The sequence below is a fragment of the Neurospora crassa genome, linkage group III (assembly GCF_000182925.2).
Source record: "Neurospora crassa OR74A linkage group III, whole genome shotgun sequence".
Lineage (NCBI taxonomy): Eukaryota > Fungi > Ascomycota > Sordariomycetes > Sordariales > Sordariaceae > Neurospora > Neurospora crassa.
The window spans coordinates 3,130,977-3,153,619 of NC_026503.1; the positions used below are offsets into that span (position 1 = coordinate 3,130,977).

At 53.9% G+C, this 22,643-nt stretch overlaps 5 protein-coding genes across 6 annotated transcripts; 2 read left to right on the forward strand and 3 right to left on the reverse strand.

Annotated features, from left to right (window-relative positions):
- Positions 1-691: 691 nt before the first annotated feature.
- Positions 692-7,647, forward strand: NCU00239. Of its 2 annotated transcripts, none has more exons than XM_011395494.1 (4): positions 692-1,215; positions 1,280-1,367; positions 1,438-6,096; positions 6,158-7,647. In XM_011395494.1, exons 3-4 carry the CDS (start codon positions 1,694-1,696, stop codon positions 7,335-7,337), a joined length of 5,583 nt encoding a protein of 1,860 aa, XP_011393796.1. In that variant the 5' UTR covers positions 692-1,215; positions 1,280-1,367; positions 1,438-1,693; the 3' UTR covers positions 7,338-7,647. The 2 variants fall into 2 exon arrangements, with proteins under 2 accessions (XP_011393796.1, XP_011393795.1); XM_011395493.1 differs by having other exon boundaries at positions 1,345-1,367.
- Positions 7,648-8,307: 660 nt separating this feature from the next.
- On the forward strand, positions 8,308-11,789 carry NCU00240 (hypothetical protein). The gene is made up of 8 exons (XM_952618.3): positions 8,308-8,474; positions 8,534-9,401; positions 9,479-9,855; positions 9,944-10,062; positions 10,162-10,371; positions 10,463-10,506; positions 10,611-10,688; positions 11,026-11,789. The coding sequence occupies exons 1-8, from the start codon at positions 8,406-8,408 to the stop codon at positions 11,556-11,558; spliced, it is 2,298 nt and encodes a 765-aa protein (XP_957711.3). The 5' UTR covers positions 8,308-8,405; the 3' UTR covers positions 11,559-11,789.
- On the reverse strand, positions 11,691-15,534 carry NCU00241 (hypothetical protein). The gene is made up of 2 exons (XM_952619.3): positions 15,211-15,534; positions 11,691-15,049 (listed from the first exon to the last, which is right to left on the reverse strand). The coding sequence occupies exon 2, from the start codon at positions 14,869-14,871 to the stop codon at positions 12,112-12,114; it is 2,760 nt and encodes a 919-aa protein (XP_957712.1). The 5' UTR covers positions 14,872-15,049; positions 15,211-15,534; the 3' UTR covers positions 11,691-12,111.
- An 885-nt stretch (positions 15,535-16,419) lies between these two features.
- On the reverse strand, positions 16,420-18,530 carry NCU00242 (V-SNARE). Its single transcript, XM_952620.2, has 2 exons — positions 17,233-18,530; positions 16,420-17,169 (listed from the first exon to the last, which is right to left on the reverse strand). Exons 1-2 carry the CDS (start codon positions 18,391-18,393, stop codon positions 16,642-16,644), a joined length of 1,689 nt encoding a protein of 562 aa, XP_957713.1. The 5' UTR covers positions 18,394-18,530; the 3' UTR covers positions 16,420-16,641.
- A 1,049-nt stretch (positions 18,531-19,579) lies between these two features.
- Positions 19,580-22,289, reverse strand: NCU00243 (microtubule-associated protein RP/EB family member 1). The gene is made up of 4 exons (XM_952621.3): positions 21,215-22,289; positions 21,031-21,102; positions 20,822-20,934; positions 19,580-20,755 (listed from the first exon to the last, which is right to left on the reverse strand). Exons 1-4 carry the CDS (start codon positions 21,226-21,228, stop codon positions 20,208-20,210), a joined length of 747 nt encoding a protein of 248 aa, XP_957714.3. The 5' UTR covers positions 21,229-22,289; the 3' UTR covers positions 19,580-20,207.
- Positions 22,290-22,643: the final 354 nt, after the last annotated feature.

Here is a 22,643-nt window from a genome sequence, read left to right on the forward strand (position 1 = left end):
TCCTCTTCCAGTTTGTGGTGGGGAATTCTCCGGCTGAACTCCGCTGATAAGACGCTGCGGGAGCGGCTCCCGGCAGTGCTTATCGTCTGGGGCTTGGCAAAGTGGAAGGGTTTACATAGCTAACCTCATCAGTGGAAGTGGGCATCAGATGAATTCCAGGTGGGGCCGTCCTTGGAACCCAGGGCAGCATGGAACTTACAAGTACCTGGTACGTACCTCTACTGTATGTAATGTTACACACAGCTCAGCGACAGGGCCCCCTACGTCACCTATGTACGACAGGAGGAAGGCATTTGTGCACAACGAACTCGAGGTTCCCCAGACCAGGCACCACATGGACTCACTGCACCGGACCTGAATCCACCGCTAACGGGCTCCGGGGGGGTTGTCCACTCGCCAATTCCATTCGAAATTCCATCCATCTTTCTATCCATGCCTTTGACTCTAGGGGCAATTGCCATGCTTTCACGACTCCTCCCCGTCCTCATCGCGTAGGAAGAAGGTACCTACACTACACTACACTACACTACACTAGTCTACTTGTTGCCCGGCAGTCAGCTCCATCGCGCTCACCAACGGCACAACCCGCCGACGGCACCATTTCCCGACCACACTTGTGTATACGAGGAAACTAGAGGTCGACTCGGACCGTTTCCATACTCGAATCAACCTCAACCCACACACACACACACACACACACACACACACCCCGGAGCGCCCGTATCCGCTCGACTGCCAAGACCGACTTTGCCTTGCATCTGACATTCTCCATCTTGGATTTCCCCCTCTCTCACTCTCCCTCTGTCACGAACAACGCGACGGGACCCTCAACTTGGGTTGCGACGGACTGTACACTACACTGGGCCTTCATTGTCCTGGAATTAGACTTGGGTTTTTCCACTTCTCGCTTCAGGTTCCGACCTCTCCGTGTCGTCGCCATCGGTTCCCTACACCGTTCAATCGCAACCGCTCGCTCGCTACCATCTCTCTCTCGCGCTACCTCTATCCATACTGAAACACCTGCCACTCGTTTGCTGGGCGCAGTCGAGCGCCCTTCTACTTGAGTCCGCCCGACCACCGACATACCAGCAAGCGACTTGTACTATACCCTCGAGCGCCATCACAAGGAACCCGTGAAATATACTTTGGCCCAACATGGCCGCGGTTAACCCCGACCTGCAGGCGAAGCTGGACGAGCTACAGAGGGAGCTGGAGGTGTGTTTTGAGAAGATCCCCCGCTTCTATACTTACTTGGACTGTGTACAAACTGTGAAAACAGAAAAAAAGAAAAAGAGAAAGAAAAAAAAAAGACCTGACGCTGACCAACTTGCGCCTTGATTGTAGGAGGGCGATATTACAGAGAAAGGGTGCGCACATCCTCCGGCTATCCGTATTTTCCATCGTCCGCTGACCTTGATACCCTTCTTCTTTCTTCAGGTACCACAAGCGACGGGCACAACTGCTTGCTCAGTATGGCGTTGCTGCTCCTGCAGACTCCCAGCCGGCGGGAGCCCCAACCGGAGGCCTTCGGCTCCATCCCCCCGACAACACGCCTCATGCCTCCAACGACCGCCAACGCGTCCTCTCAGGTGCTGGCCTGAGCAGCGCCTCTCTCAACTTCCCGCCCTCCCGCGACTCAGTCGCCTTTTCCGAGCATCGAGACTCCACCCTCTTTCCTGACCACCGGGAGTCCATGGCCTTTTCTGACCACCGGGAATCCATGGCCTTCTCCGACTACCGCCCTCAGTCTACCTACTCCTTCCAGGAGCCGCATCCGGCCACTTTGCTTGCGCCTGGTGGCCCTATGGCTGATCACCGCCCGGCTATGCGACACGACTCCCTCTTCCTCTTCCCTGGCCCCAACGATACCTCTACAAGGTCGGGGACCATGGTGTCAGGAGACTATGCCTTCAACCCCGAGCAACATGGCGACTATGCCGAGCCACCACCACCGCAACAGAATCCCTATGATGGGAGGACCAACACTTTGTTGAATTCGCAGGCCTACTTTTCCGATTTCGCAGGGCAACAAGCCCACGAGCAGCAACTCCAGGGTGATTATGGCGGCCCTCACAGATACTCCTCCAGCGATGCCTTTTCGCCCACCGCTGCTGTTCCGCCCCCTATGCTCCCGGCAAATGAATACCTGCCCCCTGGGGGGGCCATACAATTCCAGAAAGCCCTCGAGCCGCGCGAAGTCCCCTTTGCGATATACGACCCACACGACCCCCGCAAAGAAATGTCTACATTTGACAATATTGCTGTCGTTCTCCGCCACCGAGGTCGTAACCTTCCCAACCGGCGAGCGTACTGGGTCTTGGACGCCAAGGGCAAGGAGATCGCATCCATCACATGGGACAAGCTTGCTTCGAGGGCCGAGAAGGTCGCCCAAGTGATTCGTGACAAGAGCTCCCTATACCGCGGCGACCGCGTTGCGCTTATCTACCGTGATGCGGAAATCATTGACTTTGCCATTGCCCTCTTGGGCTGCTTTATTGCCGGCGTGGTCGCTGTGCCCATTAACGAGCTTCAGGACTATCAAAAATTGAACGTCATACTGACCTCCACCCAGGCGCATCTGGCCTTGACTACGGATAATAACCTCAAAGCGTTCCAGCGCGACATTACAACGCAAAAGCTCCATTGGCCAAAGGGCGTTGAGTGGTGGAAAACCAACGAGTTTGGCAGTTACAGCCAGAAGAAAAAGGACGAGCTCCCCCCTTTGTCAGTTCCAGATTTGGCTTACATTGAATTCTCTCGGGCCCCAACGGGTGATCTTAGGGGAGTTGTGCTCAGCCACCGTACCATTATGCATCAGATGGCCTGCCTGAGCGCCATAGTTACTACCGCCCCGGGCTCCAAGCCTGGCGACACGTTTAACGCGACGTTGCGCGATACCAATGGCCATCTAGTAAGTCGTGGTGCCACCAAAAGCGAAACCTTGCTCTCATATCTGGATCCTCGCCAAGGCGTCGGCATGATCTGGGGAGTCTTGTTCGCCGTGTACGGAGGGCACACCACCATTTGGCTCGAAAACAAGGCGGTCGAGGTACCCGGTCTTTATGCCTACCTTATTACCAAATACAGTCCGACGTTAATGATTGCCGACTATCCTGGGCTCAAACGTGCGGCATACGACTACCAGGTCGACCCTATGGCAACACGGAACTACAAAAAGGGCATGGAGCCCAACTTCTCGTCCGTCAAGCTGTGCCTGATAGACACCTTGATAGTCGATGGCGAGTTCAATGAGCTCCTGGCCGACCGTTGGTTCAAGCCGTTGCGGAATCCTCGAGCACGTGAGGTTGTCGCCCCAATGCTGTGCCTCCCGGAGCACGGAGGCATGATCATCAGCGTCCGGGACTGGGTGGGCGGCGAGGAGAATATGAAATGCCCGCTTAAACTGGAGATTGAGTCGGATACGGAGTCGGAGGCTGAAAGCCCAAAGGATCCTGAAGAGGAGAAGCCGGCTACCTCTAATGGTTACGGAAGTCTGCTGGGTGGGACGACGGTAAACGCGGCAGCAGAACACCGTGCAAAGAACGAGCTGAGTGAGGTGCTACTCGATAGAGAGGCATTGAAAACCAATGAGGTGGTGGTTGTGGCAATAGGCGCAGATGTTAGCAAGAAGGCTAGCAGCGAATTAGGGACGGTTCGCGTTGGCGCATTTGGCTACCCGATTCCCGACGCCTCTCTTGCTATTGTCGACCCGGAGACCGGCCTCCTCGCTTCGCCGCATACTGTGGGAGAGATCTGGGTCGATTCTCCCTCGCTGTCTGGTGGCTTCTGGGCACTGCCAAAGCACACTGAACAGATCTTCCATGCTCGACCTTTCACATTCGAGCCCGGTTCGACGCTTCCGACCCCGACCGAGCTGGAGTATCTTCGAACTGGTCTGCTCGGCACCGTTATAGAGGGCAAGGTCTTCGTACTTGGCCTGTACGAGGATCGTATCCGGCAAAAGGTGGAATGGGTTGAACACGGAACCGAGGTGGCAGAGTATCGTTATTTCTTTGTGCAGCACATGGTTGTTAGCATTATGAAGAACGTACCCAAGATCTTTGATTGCTCAGCGTTTGACGTGTTTGTCAACGAGGAACATTTGCCTGTCGTGGTCCTTGAATCCCAAGCTGCCTCTACAGCTCCGGCTACGAGTGGAGGACCGCCTCGACAGCTGGACACGGCCCTCTTGGACTCGCTGGCCGAAAGGTGCATGGATGTGCTGATGCAAGAACATCACCTTCGTGTGTACTGTGTCATGATCACGGCACCGAATGCTCTCCCACGGGTGATGAAAAATGGCCGCAAGGAGATTGGCAACATGCTTTGCAGGAGAGAGTTCGACCAGGGCAATCTTCCTTGTGTGCATGTTAAGTTTGCCGTTGAGCATGCTGTGCTGAACCTGCCCATCGGTGTCGACCCAATCGGCGGCATTTGGTCTCCTATGGCTTCGGAATCCAGACAACAGATTCTTGCCCCTGCCGACAAACAGTACTCGGGCATCGACCGCAGAGAGGTGGTTATCGACGACAGGACGTCGACCCCTCTCAACAACTTCTCCAGCATCACAGACCTTATCCAATGGCGAGTGGCAAGGCAGCCCGAGGAATTGGCGTACTGCACCATCGATGGTCGTGGCAAGGAAGGCAAGGGGATCACGTGGAAGAAGTTCGACACAAAGGTAGCAGCAGTTGCTTTATACTTGAGGAACAAGATCAAGATTCGGGCTGGCGACCATGTCGTTCTCATGTACACTCATTCTGAAGAGTTTGTCTTCGCCGTCCACGCCTGCATCAACCTTGGTGCCATTATCATCCCCGTTGCGCCGATGGACCAAAACCGTCTGTCCGAAGATGTCCCTGCCTTCCTTCATCTGGTCGCGGACTATGGCGTCAAGGCTGTCTTGGTTAATCAGGATGTAGACCACTTGCTCAAGACGAAGCCTGTTGCACAGCACATCAAGCAGTCGGCTCAGTTCTTGAAGGTCCAGGTTCCGAACGTCTACAATACCAGCAAACCGCCGAAGCAGAACAGTGGTCTCCGCGATCTAGGCATCACAGTTGACCCGTCATGGGTCAAGTCAGGCTATCCCGTCGTTATCTGGACATATTGGACACCGGATCAGCGGCGCCTGGCAGTCCAGCTAAGCCACGACACCATCCTGGGTATGTGCAAGGTACAGAAGGAGACGTGCCAGATGTCAAGCTCTCGCCCTGTCCTAGGCTGCGTGCGTAGTACCACAGGTCTAGGCTTCATCCACACTTGTCTCATGGGCATCTACATTGGCACGCCTACCTACCTACTCTCCCCTGTTGAGTTTGCCCAGAATCCCGTCTCTCTCTTTCTCATCCTCTCTCGGTACAAGATCAAAGACACCTACGCCACCCCGCAGATGCTTGACCACGCCATGAGCATGATTCCCGGCAAGGGCTTCACGCTGCACGAGCTCAAGAACATGATGATCTCGTGCGAATCCCGCCCTCGCGTTGACCTTTTTACCAGGGTTCGTGTCCACTTTGACGCTACCGGCCTGGATCGTACCGCCATCAACACAGTCTACTCGCATGTTCTGAACCCCATGATCGCTTCCCGGTCGTACATGTGCGTCGAGCCGATCGAACTTCACCTGGATCCTAAAGCCCTGCGACAAGGTCTCATCTATCCGACGGATCCCCTACGGGATCCCAAGGCTTTGGTTATCCAAGACAGCGGCATGGTGCCGGTGTCCACACAGATTGCCATCGTCAACCCGGAGAGCAGGATGCTGTGCAGTGATGGTGAATATGGTGAGATCTGGGTGGACTCGGAGGCTTGCGTAACGTCGTTCTATGGCTCCAAGGACCAGTTCGATGTGGAGAGATTTAACGGTCGCACGGTTGAAGACCCGAGTATTCGTTATGTGAGGACCGGCGATCTTGGATTCTTACATAATGTTAGCAAGCCGATTGGCCCAGGAGGTGCGCTCGTGGACATGCAGGTTTTGTTCGTACTGGGAAGCATTGGCGAAACGTTTGAGATTAATGGCTTGAGTCATTTCCCAATGGACATTGAGGCTTCAGTTGAGAGGTGTCATAGGGTCATTGTGCCGGGTGGCTGGTAAGTCTTCGTTACTTCAAATTCAGCCTTATGTTGGAAAATACTAACAGACATGTAACAGCGCGGTCTTCCAGGCAGGCGGACTTGTGGTGGTCTTAGTTGAGGTAGCCCGTAAAGCCTACCTTGCCTCCATCGTCCCAGTCATTGTCAACGCCATCCTCAATGAGCACCAGATCATCGCCGACATTGTCGCATTCGTCAACAAGGGCGACTTCCCACGCTCGCGTCTCGGTGAAAAGCAACGTGGAAAGATCCTTGCTGGTTGGGTAAGTCGCAAGATGCGCACCATTGCCCAGTTTGCCATCAAGGACATGGACAGCGCCACCGCCGCCGGCCTTCCAGGCACGTCTTCGGGCGAGCAATCAGGCGGCGGTCACCATCCCGGCAGTATGTCAGATATTCCAGAGATTGCCCATCGCGCAAGCATGGCAATCAGCCACCGCAGCTCAGGCGCGCAACAACAATCCCAGGGTGCCGGATCCAGCAGCTTGCGGAACGTCGAGCCCGCGCCTCAGATCCTCGAGCAAAGAGAGGCCGAGCAGCAAGCGCGAGTGCTGGAGGACATGGCCAGCCTTAGCATCCAAAGCCAGCAGCAGTTCCACAACCAACAACAGCAGCAAGGACCAGTGGAGTTGCCCGCCGGTAACGATGGCAGGCGAGGATCAATTACCTACTCCAACCGCAGCGGACAATACGGCGGCTACCAAGGGTACGGCGATGCAGACCAGACGCCCACGCGCCAACGGATCAGCTCCATGTACCCCCAGCAACAACAACCCCCGGCGCACGGTTATGAGTTGGCGGACTTTGATCGCTTCGGCGACAGCGAGCAAAGTGGACTCCCGACTCCGATTTACGATCAGGGATACCAACAACCGGGTCACGGCCAGGATATGTATAACAACAACCAAGTCTATCAAGGCTACCCGCCCCAGGTTCACCAACAGTATCAACAACAACAACCCACCGCAAGCGGTGCCCCACAAATCCACCTTCCAGCTGTTAATGGCCATGAACAACTCAGCGCTTGGGATGCTGGGTTCTCCTCTGTTCACGACATCAACGACGGAGGCGTAGAAGGCAGACAAGGACAGAGGGGAGGGTTCAGAGTCGTCAATGCCGATCCCATCACTAGCGATGATGACGATGATGGACCTGGGAGTGGGGATGAGAGCTGGAAGAGGGATGCGTATGCTTCGATGAATTTGGCGGGAGCTTTGGGTGGAGGAGATGGGAAGTGAGCGAGCTGTTGTATGCGGATGTTGCATTTTGGGATTTGTTTCGGTTTGGAGTACATGGCTGGATTGACTTGGCTGATTTGAGATTGTTATGCTTGTTGGGTTGCCGGCTTGTCGGGTTGTTGTAAGCGGATACACTATTAGCATTTTGGATTCTGATTCTCCCTCATTGTTTAGGTTAGTTGAGTGTTTGGATATCTTGTGTAAGGAAGAAGATAAGAAGACAGGGGTTTTCCAGTTTTGCTGGCCATTCGTAAAGTCATTCATTGCTGTTGCCAACCGGCTTGTGGTTTCCTGCCAGGCCGGTACATAGGAATGGTCTGTTGGGAAACTCCAAAGGAGCAAGTCGTCGCCAACTCGAGGGAGCTACACTTATCGAGACTGGAAGGAACACCAGCTTTCAAGCCGCCCTTCGGCACCGCTTACCCCCCAAATTAATGGGCACACTCGACACACACATCGAAATACCGTGATGATAGAACGCCTTACTATCTAAAGAAGTGAGTTCTATGCATATCTCTCGCTTGCTCCCTGGACCCACCTGTTGGTTCGCTTGTCGGGAGATGGTGACAATGTCATGGGACAAGGGGGTGACCATGATGATGAGGAGCAAGGGTGTTTGGAGGTTTGTTTACTTGCGGAGTTGGAGGGGTGAGGCATGGTTTGGTTCACCACGAGCATGGTGTGGTAAAAATATGTATTTCTATACATACTTGGATAACGAAGAATACTTGAACTCGTCAATGTAAAGATGTTGAGATGGTTGATAAGAAACCAAAGTAAGACACCTGCTAGGGTGAAACGAAACTGGAGAGAAACAATTGTGAGGTGGCAGTGCATCAGGTACCACACACTATCTCAGGGCTGCTGTCACCCAATTTCAGGTACCTGATAGGTCCCCTGATACAGTGGTATCGCTATAAGACGCCAACCCCGCCTCCACATGATCGAGCATAGTCTCAGCTCTTCTTCACTTCACCCCTTCTCCATCGATTCTACTCATCTTCTCTCATATCCTCGCTTGGTTGACAAATGGCAATGAACTCACAAGAAAGAGATTGGTAAAACAAGATGTCGGTTCCCAATCTCATCACCTGCGAGGTCGATGGCATCCAGTATCTACTGCACCCCCAAGTTCTGGTAAGTCGCCCTCTCTGGTTCACACACCCTTGCAAAATTGATACTGATGCTGCTCACAGGGAAGTACAGAAGCACCGATCAAAGCCGACCAAGTGATTCCCGTGCTCCTCCTGACCGAAGAAGAGCTCAACGGCACACCGGATCAAATCGGCCAGCTTCTCCAGTACTACGTCGAGACAGACGATGTATGCTCGCCCAGTTTCACTGACATTCTTGTTGAAAAGCCATCAAAAAATGGCAACATCAGCCTGTTTACCGAGAGAAAGGATGACAGCTCTTGTTCATCCAAAGCAACTTATCGCCTACATAAGACAATCCTTCACACATCCAACACAGACAACCCTGAAGCCCAAGATGACGATAACCTCCCCTCAGGCCCCTACTTCCTCAGCGGCCCAAACGTCCATCAAGCCTACCGCTTATACCCCGACACCCAGGACGCCTTCGTCTACGGCATGATCCCCAACGACGTCCACAACCCCTCCGGTTTCCAAGCAGTTTCCTTCCTGGCTTCAGACAGCATGTCCAAAACGATTCCCGTTCCCAGCAGGCACTACACCCGCCTCACACCTCGCGGGCAAAAAAGACCAAGTCCAATCCGGGGAAAACGAATAACCCTAACAGACGGCCTCTCCCTCCTAGGCACACAAACCACACTGTCTTGTAAAGCCTACGTGGACACCTACCCGCCCGCCACAGAGACTGATGCTTATGTTCAAAGGCTGCTAGAAGAAGGTGCGGTATTGGTGGGGAAGACGAAGACTAGCCAGCTGAGGATTGGGAGTTCTATGTGGCCAGAGACGCATTTCCCTGCTAACCCAAGGGCGGCGAGGAAAAGGAATGTCTTTGATTGTAACGGGACTGCGGTGGGCTCGGCGTCTGCTTTGGCTGGGTATAGTTGGCTTGAGTTTGCCGTTGGTGGGAATGGTGAGTACAGGTTTCATCTGCATGCGAAGAAAATTGAAAGGAGCTTATCTAACTGCATGCCTTCATTCGAAATTAAGTGGACAGCGCGGTAAGAGAATCGGGGAAGAGATGTGGACTTTATGGTTTGCGACGTTCGTTGACGGCGGAACACGACAAACCAAGCCCGGGACCGAATGACAGCGTGGGTATCTTTTGTCGGAGCTTACACGACCTATCACTTATTGCCGAATGTACCTTTCCTCCTCTTACCGCCCTAGCAAAGGAGTCAAGCCGCTACAACATCAACAAAATCCTTTATCTGGATTACGCCAAGGACCAGAAATTGGAACACGCAATGGATGTGTTCGTCAATGCACTCGAACGCCATTTGAACGTGGCTCGGACGACTGTCAATCTCGATGAAGAGTGGGAAAAGTACCGGGTGAAGAGTGGTATAAACTTCTCTCTTCGTAAGGTACGCTCCGAGCTTTGATTTTGTCTTCAAAGTTGGATTCTTAACCCACGACCCTGAGCTGATAACTAAACTTATGATGCTTCAAAAGACCGCACGATTTCTATACGACTTAAGCCACTACCACGAATACGCCAAGTTCCGAAAAGACTACCAAGCAAAATTCCATTCCAGCCGCGGGCTTGTCGATCTCGAGGCACAGGTTCTTTGGTAAATTACCTACTTACATCCTTCCCTCCATCAACAGATCATCAACATTACTAAATCAATGCAAACACAATGCTAACGTATAACTGACGGTTTCAACAGGTCCTCAGCCCGTGACCACGTAAAGCGGCAGAGAAAATTGCAAGACCAAGTCAATACATTCCGAGACTGGTTCGAACAGCACATCCTTGCGACTGAGACAGACACCGCTACATGTGGTACCACCGGCGATACCATCATCGTGATACCGGACATCGATTTTCACCATTATCATATTATAGGGTTCTTTGGACGGGTGCTTGCGATGGAAGAGTGAGTACACCGTGACCCTATCAAGAAACAACCCTATGAGTGTGGGTGAAAGGTTGCTGACTGGATTTTTCCTTCTTTGCGCGGAATTTAGCATGCTATCTCCCCAGACAACGACACCACAGCTTTCGGTACCATGTATGCAACCCTCATCGCCTAGAATACCTCACTCCATCTCGTTATATCCCCTCGTCTTGGTACCAGTTCTCGCCACTGACATGCACGTTTGGTTACAACGATAGTCACGCAAAACCCCGGTGAACGGCTCGGCGATGAGCAGACTTATTCGCCTGTTGTTGCGTCAGTGATTGGACCACGAAGTAAGTTACACTCACTATCTCCATCGTTCCCCCTTCCTTCTCTAACTCTCTTATGACATCTTATACCACCCTTCCATCACCCTTCCATTACCCTTCCATCACCCTTTCATTACTCTTTCATTACCCTTTCATTACCCTTTCATTACCCTTTCATTACCCTTTCATTACCCTTCCATTACCCTTCCATTACCCTTCCACCACCCTTTCATTACCCTTCCATTACCCTTCCATTACCCTTCCACCACCCTTCCATTACCCTTTCATTACCCTTCCATTACCCTTCCATTACCCTTCCACCGCAGAAAGAAAAACCCACTAACACCCCCCGCAACAAAAGTGACCGACACATCCCTCATCACCCTCATCACCGAAGCCCTCAAAGCCTCAGGTCTCCCAACCTCAGTCCAGCCAGGACCCCTGTGCTTCCCTCTTCCTTCTTCTTCTTCTGCAGACGCCACCACCACCACCACCGCCACTGCCGCTGCCGACGCCACTGCTGCTGCCGACAGCGATGATGACAAGAACAACGACGGGAAGAAGAAGGCTGAACCCACCGCAGCCGAACTTCAAGGAAGCACAAGAGCTACAAAGCTTCATCTTCATGAGATGTGGTTGTATTCGGAGCAGGAGAAGGAAGAAGAAGAAGAAGAAGAAGAAGAAGAAGAAGAAGAAGAAGAAGAAGAAGAAGAAGAAGAAGAAGAAGAAGAAGATGATGATGATGATGATGATGATGATGATGAGAAAAAAGCCACGGTGACTTCAGAGCTGGAAAAGAAAAGGTTGAAGAGCGACGGAAATAGCTGGGATGGGAAGGCTTTGGCGGAGAGTTCGTTGAATATCAAAGTTGATTTGAGGGCGCTGAGGGAGTAAGAAGATGGAAAGGAAAGAGATGGATGGATGGATGTGTGTTTGGTGGACGGAGGTTAGGGCTGCTTAACATTCCCTGATTTCTCGAGGGCGGAGAAGGGGTTGGAGACCTGAGAAGGGTATCTAAGATCAGCAGTTGAGACTTTGAGATACATATAAATGAGCACTTCGGACCGGCAAGTTGGTGTGACCCCATTAGTCGACAGCGTCCATGATCAATTAACTTGACGTTGAGATGGTATCTTATTTCAAGAAAGTTCTTTAGTCAAGTACCAGATGTAGCATGAAGTCATGTCTCATGTTTACTGGAATGTGTGTGGGGTTGCCTCGCAGCCAGATCATCACTCGAACATTCCTTCCAAATACAAATACACAGCATCGTATTTCTCCCTTAAATGCCCATCTTCTCCCCAAGCAGAAACTTGCCAGCCAAAGATTTGGGTATATCGCTCAACTGACAGGACAACCAAACATCAACAAAGTCAAACCGCTCAATATCCTTCACATCATCGCCAACTGATATCGACATTATTCAAACATTTCAGGTCCGGACATACTAACTCCAACCCAGTGTTTCAAGAATGCCCTTGGCCTCAATCCCACTGAAGCCGGAAACCGCGACAGCCCGTGCCTGGCTACCGCTCCGAAGCGACTGAAGACCCTTTGCAATCTTCCACGCCTCCTCTTCGCCGACGACAAACAAGAAACGTTTGCCTTCTTGATCGCGAATCGATGTTCGAAGGAGATGCAGACCTCGGAACTTCCATCCGTCCGCCTCTTGCGAAGCAGCCGACCCAGTCGCCGAAGAGCCCGAGCTATTAGCATTCAGGCCCAACCGGCAGTTCGTACTGCAGCAGGTACCTAATTCGTTCAGGTAGGCTACAGCCTCCTCGCCATTGAACGCCCTGGTAGCAGCCTTCTCGGCCGCGCGGCGCATGGCGCTGCTTGTGGGCATCATTTTGAAGAGCGGGTGTGAGGCTGGGATGGCCCCCGAGGCAACCCCTGTGCCGTTAGCGGAGCTAGCAGCGAGCACAGGACACCAGACTTCGACCTGCTTAAGGGTCCAGGCCTTGATGTCCCACTCTCGTTGGGCAACGCCGCGCACATCGTCATCCACGAAAAGACCTGCGGTCGAGATGCGAAGGATGAGCCCGTCGGTTACGGTGCCGACGCCGGAGATAAGCTGCGAGGCAGGGGTTTTCGAAAAGTGGTTGACGAAGTTATATACGGCCTTGATGACGATCTTGCCAGGATCGTCAGTGTGGTATGGAGCCCGCATCGAAGGCGGAGGGCTGGTGTTGTTGGTGGTGGCAGACTGAGCGTACGAGTCCTCTGAGAGATCCGAGATCGACTTTTTACGGGCCGCGGCAGGGTTTTTAGGCTTGTCGTATGGCCGGTAGGAGTACTCGTCAGCAGTGCCTGTTGCACTCGAAGCTGGTCTGGGGGGTGCGGGCTTTGGCGATGCCGTCCTCGCTGCCGCTGGATTAGGCGATTTTGTGGGCGAGTGTGGTGGCGCGGGCGATGCGCGCGGGGTCGAAGTACGAGCGGTGGAAGCATGAGAAGTCTGCGAGGCGGTGGCCGAAGGAGTAGCAATCGAAGGTGGTCTGCCATTTGGCCACAAGCTGGTCCTTTCGCCAACCTTTGGCATCGCATACGGTGTTTCCTTGCGCGCAAGCCTCTCCTTCTCCTTTTCCATCTCCTCGTCTTCTCGCCGAAGCTGCTCGAGGCGCTCCTCCCGATCCCTCTGTTCTTGTGCTTCGCGGGCTTCACGAGCCTCCCGCTCCCTTCGCCTGATGGCTTCCCGGACTTCACGGTCCTTCGCCTCTTGCCGATCCCTCTCGAACCGTTTCCTTTCCTCCTCGCGTTGTATAGCCTCGTCCTTCTGTCTCAGTTCCTCTCGCTCACGGGCTTCGCGCACTTCACGCTCCTTGGCCTCGCGGTCCTTTTCCTCGCGTTCTTTGGCTTCACGCTCCCTGGCTTCGCGCTCACGCGTCAGCTGCTCGCGCAGGAGCCTCTCCCGTTCACGTTGTCTGGCTTCTTGTTCCAGCTTGATTTGGCGTTCGCGTTCCTTGGCCTCCCGTTCTCTTGCTAATCGCTCCTTTTCTATAGCAGCGAGTTCCTTGGCCTCCCATTCGGCCTTTTGGCGCAGTTCCTGTTCCACCTTTTCTCTAATCTCGCGCTCCAGGCACTCTTTCTCCAGAGCCTCTTGTTCCTTGCGCTCCCTCTCTCTTTCTTCCTTCTCACGGGCCTCCTTCTCTCGTTTCTCGCGCTCACGCGCATCACGTTCTCGGAGCTCACGCAGACGGCGAGCCGCATCATCGCGCCTCTTGAGTTCGGCTTCCCTGGCCTTACGCTCCTCCTCCCGCCTTCTAGTCTCCTCTCTCGCCTTTTCCCAGGCGCCCTTTGAGGAAACTTCCGACTTGGTTGGATTTTCAGGGTCAAGAGGAGTGGGAGGCCCATGCGGAGGCTCTTGGGAGTCGACTGACTCCTGTCTAGGCGGCTCCGGCACTGGCTCCTGTTCGTAATCCGGATCATCTTCAGGACGAAGCTCAGGCTCTGGCGGTGGCTGGGGTCTCGGCTGCGATCTTGCTTGTGTCTTGGAGTGGGATTTAGACTGGGACTTGGTGTGAGACCGAGTTTGGATAGGGGACTGAGGTCTCCTGTGTGACCTTGTCTGTGTGGGAGACTGCGGTCTCTTGTGCGATCGAGTTTGTGTTGGGGATTGTGGTCTGTGCTTGGCCTTGGGTTCCGGCTCCGGCTCGGGCTCAACATGTGGTTCCGGTTCCGCGTCATTGTGCTCCTTCCACGAAGGACGCGACCACTCATCGGCCGGAGTCTCGGGATCCGTGGGAGGTGTAGGGGGACGTGGTGGCGGCGCGTGCGTAGACTTGAAGTCTTCATAAGGGGGTGCTGTCTTGAACGCCCCAGAGGCATCGGATTCGCCGGTTGTCTTTTGCCAGTCGCTTCCCGACCCCAGCTTTATGTTGCTTGTAGATCGGCCGAGAGACCAAGATCCCACCGCTACCACAACCAGGAGTACTGACAATCCAACACTGCCCATCCCGCTGTGCCACCATGACAGAAAAGCCGGCGTCAGCGCTTTCCTTAGAAGCAGTGCAGCGAGGGTGGAGATGACACCAGCAAAGAAGCTGTTCCATTGCGGTTGCAATGATGGTAGGTATAGAAACCCCGCGCCAGCAGAGTGCTCCGGTATGATAAAGACATCGTATTTCCTAGGCGGAAGAGCACTTGAGCCAGCCGATGTTTTGGGGTTCTTCCCGTGGGGCGGCGGAGGAGGCGGCGGTGCTTCATCCATTCCGTGACCAGACCGTAACCGGATAAGTCTGAGTGTTGTTTTCGGAGAGAGATGTCGTTAATAAGCCTGCAGACGGTCGCCAAATATGAAGGGGCCTTGAAGTTCGAATATCAGGTTGTTCTATAGTGCTCGTGGGCAGCCATGAAGGCAGCCAGAAGTACTAGAGAGCGGCAGAAGTCTGCCATGTGTGTGTCAGCCTCAGTCCTCAGTGTAACCCGGAATACGCGAAAGGGACAAAGGCGCAAAGACATGCAGCAGCTGGCGCACCAGGGCGCTCTTGACAGCTCGCGAAGACGCACGACGTTGGGAGCTCGAAGGAATGGTGGTGGGCTTACTTACATGTCCGGCCTCGTTGCGATCGAATGTGGTTGTCCAAGGTCAAGATGAGAGAGTTGTAGACTGCAATGGCCGTCGTTAGGTGTTGTCACGCGACCAGCAAGTTGATGTATGGGACAAGATTTAATGTCGGTGGCCGGCGCACACAAGCGTTGAAGGGTTCAGGTTGTCCTCTGTCTGGATCGGAGGAGGAAGGAAGGGGCTTTGAAGAAGACAGATGGGAAAAAGAGAAAACCGGGAGGCTAGCCACAACAGGAACAGGTTCAGGGCGAGCGTGCATGGTTGCACTTTGTGTGCGACGCCCTCTGCTTGTTGGTTGGAGTGATTGGGAAACTGCGTGCAAGTGAAGTGGAAGTGGAAGGCGGTGCTCCCGTCCCGCCCCGGCATTGTTTACTTCCTCTACAGTGCCATCCACATTGACCGACAGGGGCAGGAACCAGTGGAGTTTTAAGCGGGGTACAGGGGTTGACAGCCTGGCCGTGCTGGCGCAGTCAGCAGCTGAACCGGCATGTGTATTCTGTAGTGTAGAGCGGTATTCTGTAGGTAGTGTGCCATGTCCCTCTTGCTCCCGGGAAAGCAGGAACCCGTCTCCAATACGATGGTGAAGTAGATTGTGTCGTATATTCATAATCCGTATATTCCGGATGTGTCAATCAGTTGAATGTGTTGCACAAGTAGTAACAAATCATTCATGTACCGCCAATTCGACGTTCTCAAAGTAACAGGCTGTGCATGAGACCCTTAAGCGAAGCGCTGACGTGACCAAAGTTTCGAAACATGCCCAGGCTACCCGGCGCGGCTTGGCCCTTCCTCGACAGTCTTCTCCTCTAACATTCGCCTGTCAGTTAGACTTACATTAGACACGCTTTTGTCCACCGGTCTTCATCAATGAAGCTTTGGGAATCGAATCATATCGATTGAATAGAAATTCAGACTCGCAAAGTGACAAGAGAGGAGCTCAACCGTTGCTGGGCAACTAACCTACATCCCCATCCGTGACGTAACAGGGACCTTTGATTTTCTGAATTATGGTACAGGGTACGAGGGTCAACCACTGTAACCAGATGGCTGGGAACCTCGGGCCCAGCCACGCCAAGTTGTAGTGAAGGGTATCGAACTCTCTGCCTGCCTCCTACAACAGACATGTTTTCGAGCGTACTATGCTTTATGACCTCGGCTTCAGCCAGGCTAAGTCTAGGCAATCAACGATTTGATCAGAGTTTGTTTTGCGCTATATGATGAGAGTAAGGCTTCCCCGGGTCTTCAACCCAACTGATTGATAGATCCACCACGCTGTAAACTGGAATGAATGACAGATATATAAGCCAAACGGTATAATAAACAGGACTCTCACAAACAACAACCCAAACTCCCCGGCACAGAAGAAAAGCAGCTCCGTAGCAAAAGAGTTTGTCAAGGGAAAAGAGTGATGCATCAACCAAATGACTCCGAAGGTTGTCCCAAAAGAAGTAGGCCAAACTCCACCACGCAAGTGAGCACATCCGACAACCTCCCCAACACCCACTGCAACAACCAAAACCCTTGGACGCCGGCGAGAACGCCCTTGACACAAAGCAAAAGGAAAGCATCAAACATGTTACCTTCTTCGCCGCCGCCGCCGCCGCTTCCCGAGGGCCTACCCTTTGCTCTCAATCCTTCATTTCGTTTCCCCTTTCCTTCGTCCCCTTGTTGCTGTTGTTGTGATGCTGTCCTGCTCTTCTTCTCGTCTTTGGTGCTGCTGTGGTCGTCGTGTCCGTCGTCATCCAATGATAATTCATACAGCCATTGGTCCCGTCGTAGTCGTAAGCGGCCATTTCGGGGTCTGTGGATAGCTTCGTGCTGGTCTCCTTGCGCCACCGTGGTAGGAAGAGCAACAACCTCCGCCACGGAACCTTCCTCGCTTGACATGATAAACATCATCCTGTTGAGACTATCATCGTCGTTATTCTCCTCATCCTCCTCCTGTGTAAAACCTTCATGATCCCACTCGGGAAGCGGCGCCTCACGTCAACCAAGCCTCTTGACCCGTCCCTTGGCGACCCTCAACTTCTTATCCACTACATCAACATTAGTGTTGAGGTTATCCAGCATGTTCGTCTGCCGCTCAACCTCATCGTTGATAGCCAGTCCCATCTCCTTCTGCCTCCTGACGATCCTCGCCAGCGCCTCCACCTCCATATCCTGATCACGCATTGTATCCCTCTGCAGCTGCAGCACCCCCTCATTATCCAACTCCCTAGTCCTTTCCGTCTCCGGCAACGGGGCACCCAATACTCTCCCTCCTCTCACCGATCCTCCACCAGCACCAGAAGACCCAGCAAACAACTTGGCCCTCTCCCCGGCCTCCCCGCTACTACTCCCACTCCCCGACGGCCCACTAACCGAAGCCTGCCTCGCCGCCTCCCTGCTCGCATGCGCCAAGCTCGAACTGAGCTTATCCAACCCATCCCTCTCCACCCTCGCGGCCGCCAGCAGGTCCCTTCGTCTCCGGAGCTCCCCTTCCCCGACCCGTCCACTACTCTTCAGAACCCCCAAGCCCTCCTGCAACGCGCCCAGCAAGCTGCCCGCCCTAACCAGCGCCCTCTTGGCCGCCGCGCCCGCCTCCAGCTTCGTCATATTCTCCGTCGCCCCATCCCTCCTCCCCAGCGCCACGCGCGCCTCGTGCAGCGCGCCCTTCAGCTCGCGGTGCAAATCCAGCCACGTGCCCGGGTCACTGGCAGCAGCGAGGTTCGCGTCTTTCAGGCCTATAGCGGGGATTTTCCCCTCGATTCCGCTGCCACTACCCGCAGTACTAGCGGCGGCATTGGCACCGCTAGCCCCGCCGGGCAGGTTCAGAAACGCGCGCCAGACGGGCGTATCACGCCACCGACGATCGGGCGGCTCGGCGATGGCGCGGAGGTAGCGCTCGAGAGCGACGCGGCGCTTTTCCGTCAGCTCGGGAGAGTTGACGGTGGATTTGAACCAGTTCTTGGCGGGCAAGGGTTCGGGGGGCGGGGAGCCGACAAGGGAGGTGAGGGCTTGGTGCAGAGCGAGGAAGTCGGAGTAGCGCTTTTGGACGACAAAGGAGCGGAGGGGAAGTCGGAGAGTGATGTTATAGAGTGTGAAGGGTTTTGAGGAGCCACCGGATTCGGAAGAGGGGGTGGATATGGAGGTTGTGGGGATGGAGATCTCGGCTGGGGGGGCCATGGTTGCCGTTGCCGTTGCCGTTGTATATGGCCGGGATCTTCGGCTGCTTGTTTGCGTGTTGAATTGTTGTTGTCGAGGTTAAAAGGTTCGTGTGGTGTTGTTGATGTTCAAATCATGGAAGGACGACCCGGCGATGACGAAAGGCAGCAGCTTTCAGGTCACTCGGGGGAGTTTGGTCGTGTGACTGTGACGCGAAGCGATCGGCCGGAGAGAGCGTCGTGAATGTCTTGGCTTGTTAGGATAGCGACAGTCGACTTGATAAAGCAGGGGTTTTTCGTTGGTAGATACGGATCGAATGGATTTGTCGTGATCTGTGTGGACCAAAGGTCAACAGGGCTGGGCTGGCAGGCAGCACTGATGGTAGGTGAATGAATCGCCACGGCAATGCTGTGTGGATGGCTGGGGATGATGGGATGGTTCGTTTCAATGCTGACGAAGCGCTTCGAAACTGAATGACTTGAACAAAATGGTGGGTATCTCTTGCAAGATCAAAGAAGCAGACGCGAATGCCCAATGCAAAAAATGGGAGAGAAAGACAAGGGGAAAAAAAAAAGAGGAAGAGAAAATGTGGTGCTATCGATCAGAGGTCGAGATCGATCTGGTGTTTGATGTTGTCTGGAGAATCACATCAGACCTTCGATTGGGGTAAAATGCAGTGGTTGTTGTCAATGCAGTGCGGTGCAGCTGATCGATCGATTGGTTGGTGGTTGGCCGTGTTTGAAGTTGGAAAACCCTCCAGTGTGTCATTGCGTCCATGGACAGCCAGGAAGACGGATGCCCGCGATCGGATGCTTTCTCTATGTATCCAAAGCGTCACTGCCTAACGGAGTTCGCTGGCATTTACTATCTGGATCAGTTAAGCGCCAACAGACGAACCCAGCGACAGGAACTCTCAGGTCCGGGCACCTTTCCGGCCCCAGCAAGGTACGTGGCGTGGCTGACGGGTCTCCGAAACGACATGATCCCCACTGTCTACACTACATACTCCGACCCGTCCTTTGTGATCATCTTTCCAGCGGTAGCATCCCGTGTCTTTTTTTCCTCCCCCAAGTAGAAATATGTTCGCGAATGCGGTGTAACTTGACGGCCTCGGCAACAGCTTAAGGGAGCGATAGATTCCACTTTATAAAGTTCAGACGCTGTAACACAAATGCACTCACCCCCCCCCCCCCCCCCCCCCCTTCGGGTCAGAAACACGAGGCATCAATCACATTTTACAGACAACCACCAGCGAGGAAGGATTCTTCTTCTGCCTATAGTCTCACCCCTGCCATCCAATGTTCATCAGGCTCACAGTGCAGGGGAAGAAAATATCCCAGATAGCTTTTATCTACCGTCAAGTCTTCGTCGTATGTGCGAATTGCAGTGCATGTGGACTATGCTGAAACCTCCCGACTCAGCTGGTGTCCAGGGAGTCATAAAGACCCTTGTGTAAATATTGCAAATCCGTGCAAAGAGAGGGTATGGAACAGAGGATCAACCCCCATCCCATACATACCACATGCTGTCCGTCCCAAATGTCTAAAAAAGGTTCCCTTTGTTATGCTTCAAGAGAGCCCACTAGTATCAGATCCGCCCTCTGTTCCTGATACACCACGCAATGTGCCCGTCAACAATACCAACAGCATAGCGACCCTTGTAGTCCGCAGTTCATGACCCGGAGCCACATAACAACACCATTAATCTTCGGCCTCTGCGCAAATCCAACCCAATCCCCCCACCCTCTAAACCGCGTGGCGCTACCCTCCGCCTTTCTCGGTGAGCAGGCCGCGTTGCAGTTGTCGCCATAGTCGTTAAACCAGTACGTGATACGTTTAAAAGGTCTCCTGATCGTCGGCGGCCTCGGCGTCGGCCTCGGGAATCTCGAAGCCCTCCTCGGTCGAGTAAAGGATGGCCTGGATGGCCTTGATGAGACCGTCCTCCTGCTTCTCGAGTTCGGGGTCCTCCTCGACAGCGCTCTGAACAAGAACCTCGATGTCGCGCAGCTTGTGGAAGTAGAAGTCACGCTCGCGCTCCAGGCCGCCGACGGCCTCCTTGAGAGTTGCGACCTCTTGCTGGAGAGCCTGGGTGGCGGCCGAGTTAGCAGCGGGGGCTCTGGCAGCGACACGGGGACCACCGGTGGGGGTGGCGCCACCGGGACGTCTCGCGGCAGCCGAACCGGCGGAGGCGCGAGAGGCACCGCTCATGGTGGCAGGGAGAGCGCCACCCTTGCGACGGGCAGCGGCATCGTAATCACCGCCGGGGTAGTACTGGTCCCAGAATCTCTTGGTCCACTGCAGGAAGTCGAGGTTGTCCTGCATCTTGCATTTTACGAGCGCCTCGATGGGGATGGACTTTTCGATCTGGTGCTTGGTGAAGGTGTCTGGAGGAAAGCCGTCGTCAGTAACTCAACTCACTGTGCGGCTTGGCAGGGGAACCGGCTACTCACTCTGGAGGATCTTGAAGTTCTGAATGTAGGCATATTCCGAGTTCACGTTGAACTTGACGCGGGACATGGGAACATCGCCGAAAATGCTGTCGTAGACCTGGCAGAGGGCGGCGCTGTTGCGGGCCGGGGGCGATTAGCAAAAGGGGCTCTCGTTCAACGGTCGGGCGCGGGGCGGGGCGGATGGCGATGGAGGGGCATGGCAAACTAACCCAGTACCGCACTGCTCAACCTTGGTCAGGTTGAGTTGGAGAAGGCTGTTGATCCATTGAAGGAGCTCTTGACTGTGGACGTTGATCGTGGTCAGTCCAACATCTCGAAAGTTGGTGTTGGGCCCCGACCTGGCGCGCGGCGTGGCCGGGGCGACAAGCAACACGGGGATGGCGTATTACACACCGTGATTCACCCATTTTGGCCGGCAAGTCTGGGGTTCGCAAACAACAAGTGAGCGCGGTTGTAGAGAGAAACGATGTACGTTTGGCTGCAAAGCAGACGGTCGTGAGAAGAGAAGAGCAGCTGAGTGCGCGGCAGGCAAGGATTGGAAAAGGGCGACAAGGGAGAGTGCTTGTGGAAAATGTGTTGTTGATTCGTGAGAAGTTCACTGGAAGACTATCTGTCTGGTCAGTTCCAGTGGCTGCAGGCTGCTGTTTGTCGATGTCTTCTTCCTCCCACTTGCTGGACTGGCTGCTTCAGTTGCCTGCCTCTGAAACGGGCAGCGCCAAGAGCAAGCAAGTGCCAGCCAAAATTGATGGAAATCAAGGTCCCTAGGGCGTGGGGCCAATCACAAGCCCGATTCCTCAGGGCCCTGGCTCGAGCCTGGCTTTGAAGAAAGTGGTGGACCTCGATTGAGCTCCCTCCTGTTTCTCATCGGGTCTGTGCTTTATCTAGCACGTGACCGTGTAAGCTATAGCTCTTATCTGATTGCTTATCAATATTCACACTTCCCCTCCAAACAAAATGTAACCATTGGACTCGATAGGTTTTGAGCTTCCTGAATTCTGACTTTCATATTGTCTTGCTTCACCTTCCCTTGACCTTGGTGGTTGCGATACTAGTCACCCAAAATGCGCCCCTTTGGTTTTCTTAACCAGTCTGACGACGACTCAAAGTGGATGATGATTTTGCAAGGCACACCCTGTCAGCGGTCATTTCGTTAACCGTTCGAATCTGTCGGGGTTGAGAATACCGAGATGGGCCTTGCTGAAGACTTCGGTGACCTTCTGCAACTCAACAGTTGACTCTCGCTCTTTCTGAACTGGACATAGGACCAACATGCTCTCTTTGGCGAATGCGATTCCTGTAATTGCGCAATCACTCGGCTTTCAAGTTTTTGAATGTTGCTCTCGACTCCTTTTGCGCTGCTGACGCCCATCATGAGGTTGCTCGTCATCGTTTTGGACAGTTGGGCTGCTTCAACCAGAGTAAAGACGGGAACTGTCTACTCTCGGCAGAATGAGGATGAGTCAATGGGGTCTGCTGGCTCTTTATATTACAGTATACACTCGGTTCATCTTCACTCTACTCCTTTTCAGTTCCTTCAAACACATGACATCACGTATACGTTCCGATCGGAAGCTAGTCTAGGCGTTAACGCCGACTCTCCGATGTCACATCGATGCCAACCGGCTCGGTCCGTCTTCTGTCGGCGTTTCTAATGCCCGGGATCCCTTTCTTCGCTTTCTGACCGAGAAAGGGACGGGGTTTGCCGCGCTTGGCAGTGGGTTTCTTTTTCGGTGGATTTCTCCGGCATCAAGATCAAAGAAGATCACGATCGTGGGGGCTCCTACATTTGGAGAAGACCCTTGATGCGCGCTTGATAAGCGAG

Bases quoted from the DNA above. Each gene is read 5' to 3' on its own strand.
- NCU00242 (XM_952620.2), bottom strand. From the start codon at position 18,393: ATGGCCCCCCCAGCCGAGATCTCCATCCCCACAACCTCCATATCCACC. The intron at 17,170-17,232 runs GTCAAGAGGCTT...GGTTTTACACAG, and splicing joins TGAGGGTCGCCAAGGGACGG to GAGGAGGATGAGGAGAATAA.
- NCU00239 (XM_011395493.1), top strand. From the start codon at position 1,156: ATGGCCGCGGTTAACCCCGACCTGCAGGCGAAGCTGGACGAGCTACAG. The intron at 1,368-1,437 runs GTGCGCACATCC...TTCTTTCTTCAG, and splicing joins GGCGATATTACAGAGAAAGG to GTACCACAAGCGACGGGCAC. The intron at 6,097-6,157 runs GTAAGTCTTCGT...GACATGTAACAG, and splicing joins GTCATTGTGCCGGGTGGCTG to CGCGGTCTTCCAGGCAGGCG.
- NCU00240 (XM_952618.3), top strand. From the start codon at position 8,406: ATGTCGGTTCCCAATCTCATCACCTGCGAGGTCGATGGCATCCAGTAT. The intron at 9,402-9,478 runs GTGAGTACAGGT...TTCGAAATTAAG, and splicing joins GTTTGCCGTTGGTGGGAATG to TGGACAGCGCGGTAAGAGAA. The intron at 10,689-11,025 runs GTAAGTTACACT...CCGCAACAAAAG, and splicing joins GTCAGTGATTGGACCACGAA to TGACCGACACATCCCTCATC.
- NCU00241 (XM_952619.3), bottom strand. From the start codon at position 14,871: ATGGATGAAGCACCGCCGCCTCCTCCGCCGCCCCACGGGAAGAACCCC.
- NCU00243 (XM_952621.3), bottom strand. The intron at 20,935-21,030 runs GTTAGTTTGCCA...GGCCCGCAACAG, and splicing joins GTTGAGCAGTGCGGTACTGG to CGCCGCCCTCTGCCAGGTCT. The intron at 20,756-20,821 runs GTGAGTAGCCGG...GCTTTCCTCCAG, and splicing joins GAACTTCAAGATCCTCCAGA to ACACCTTCACCAAGCACCAG.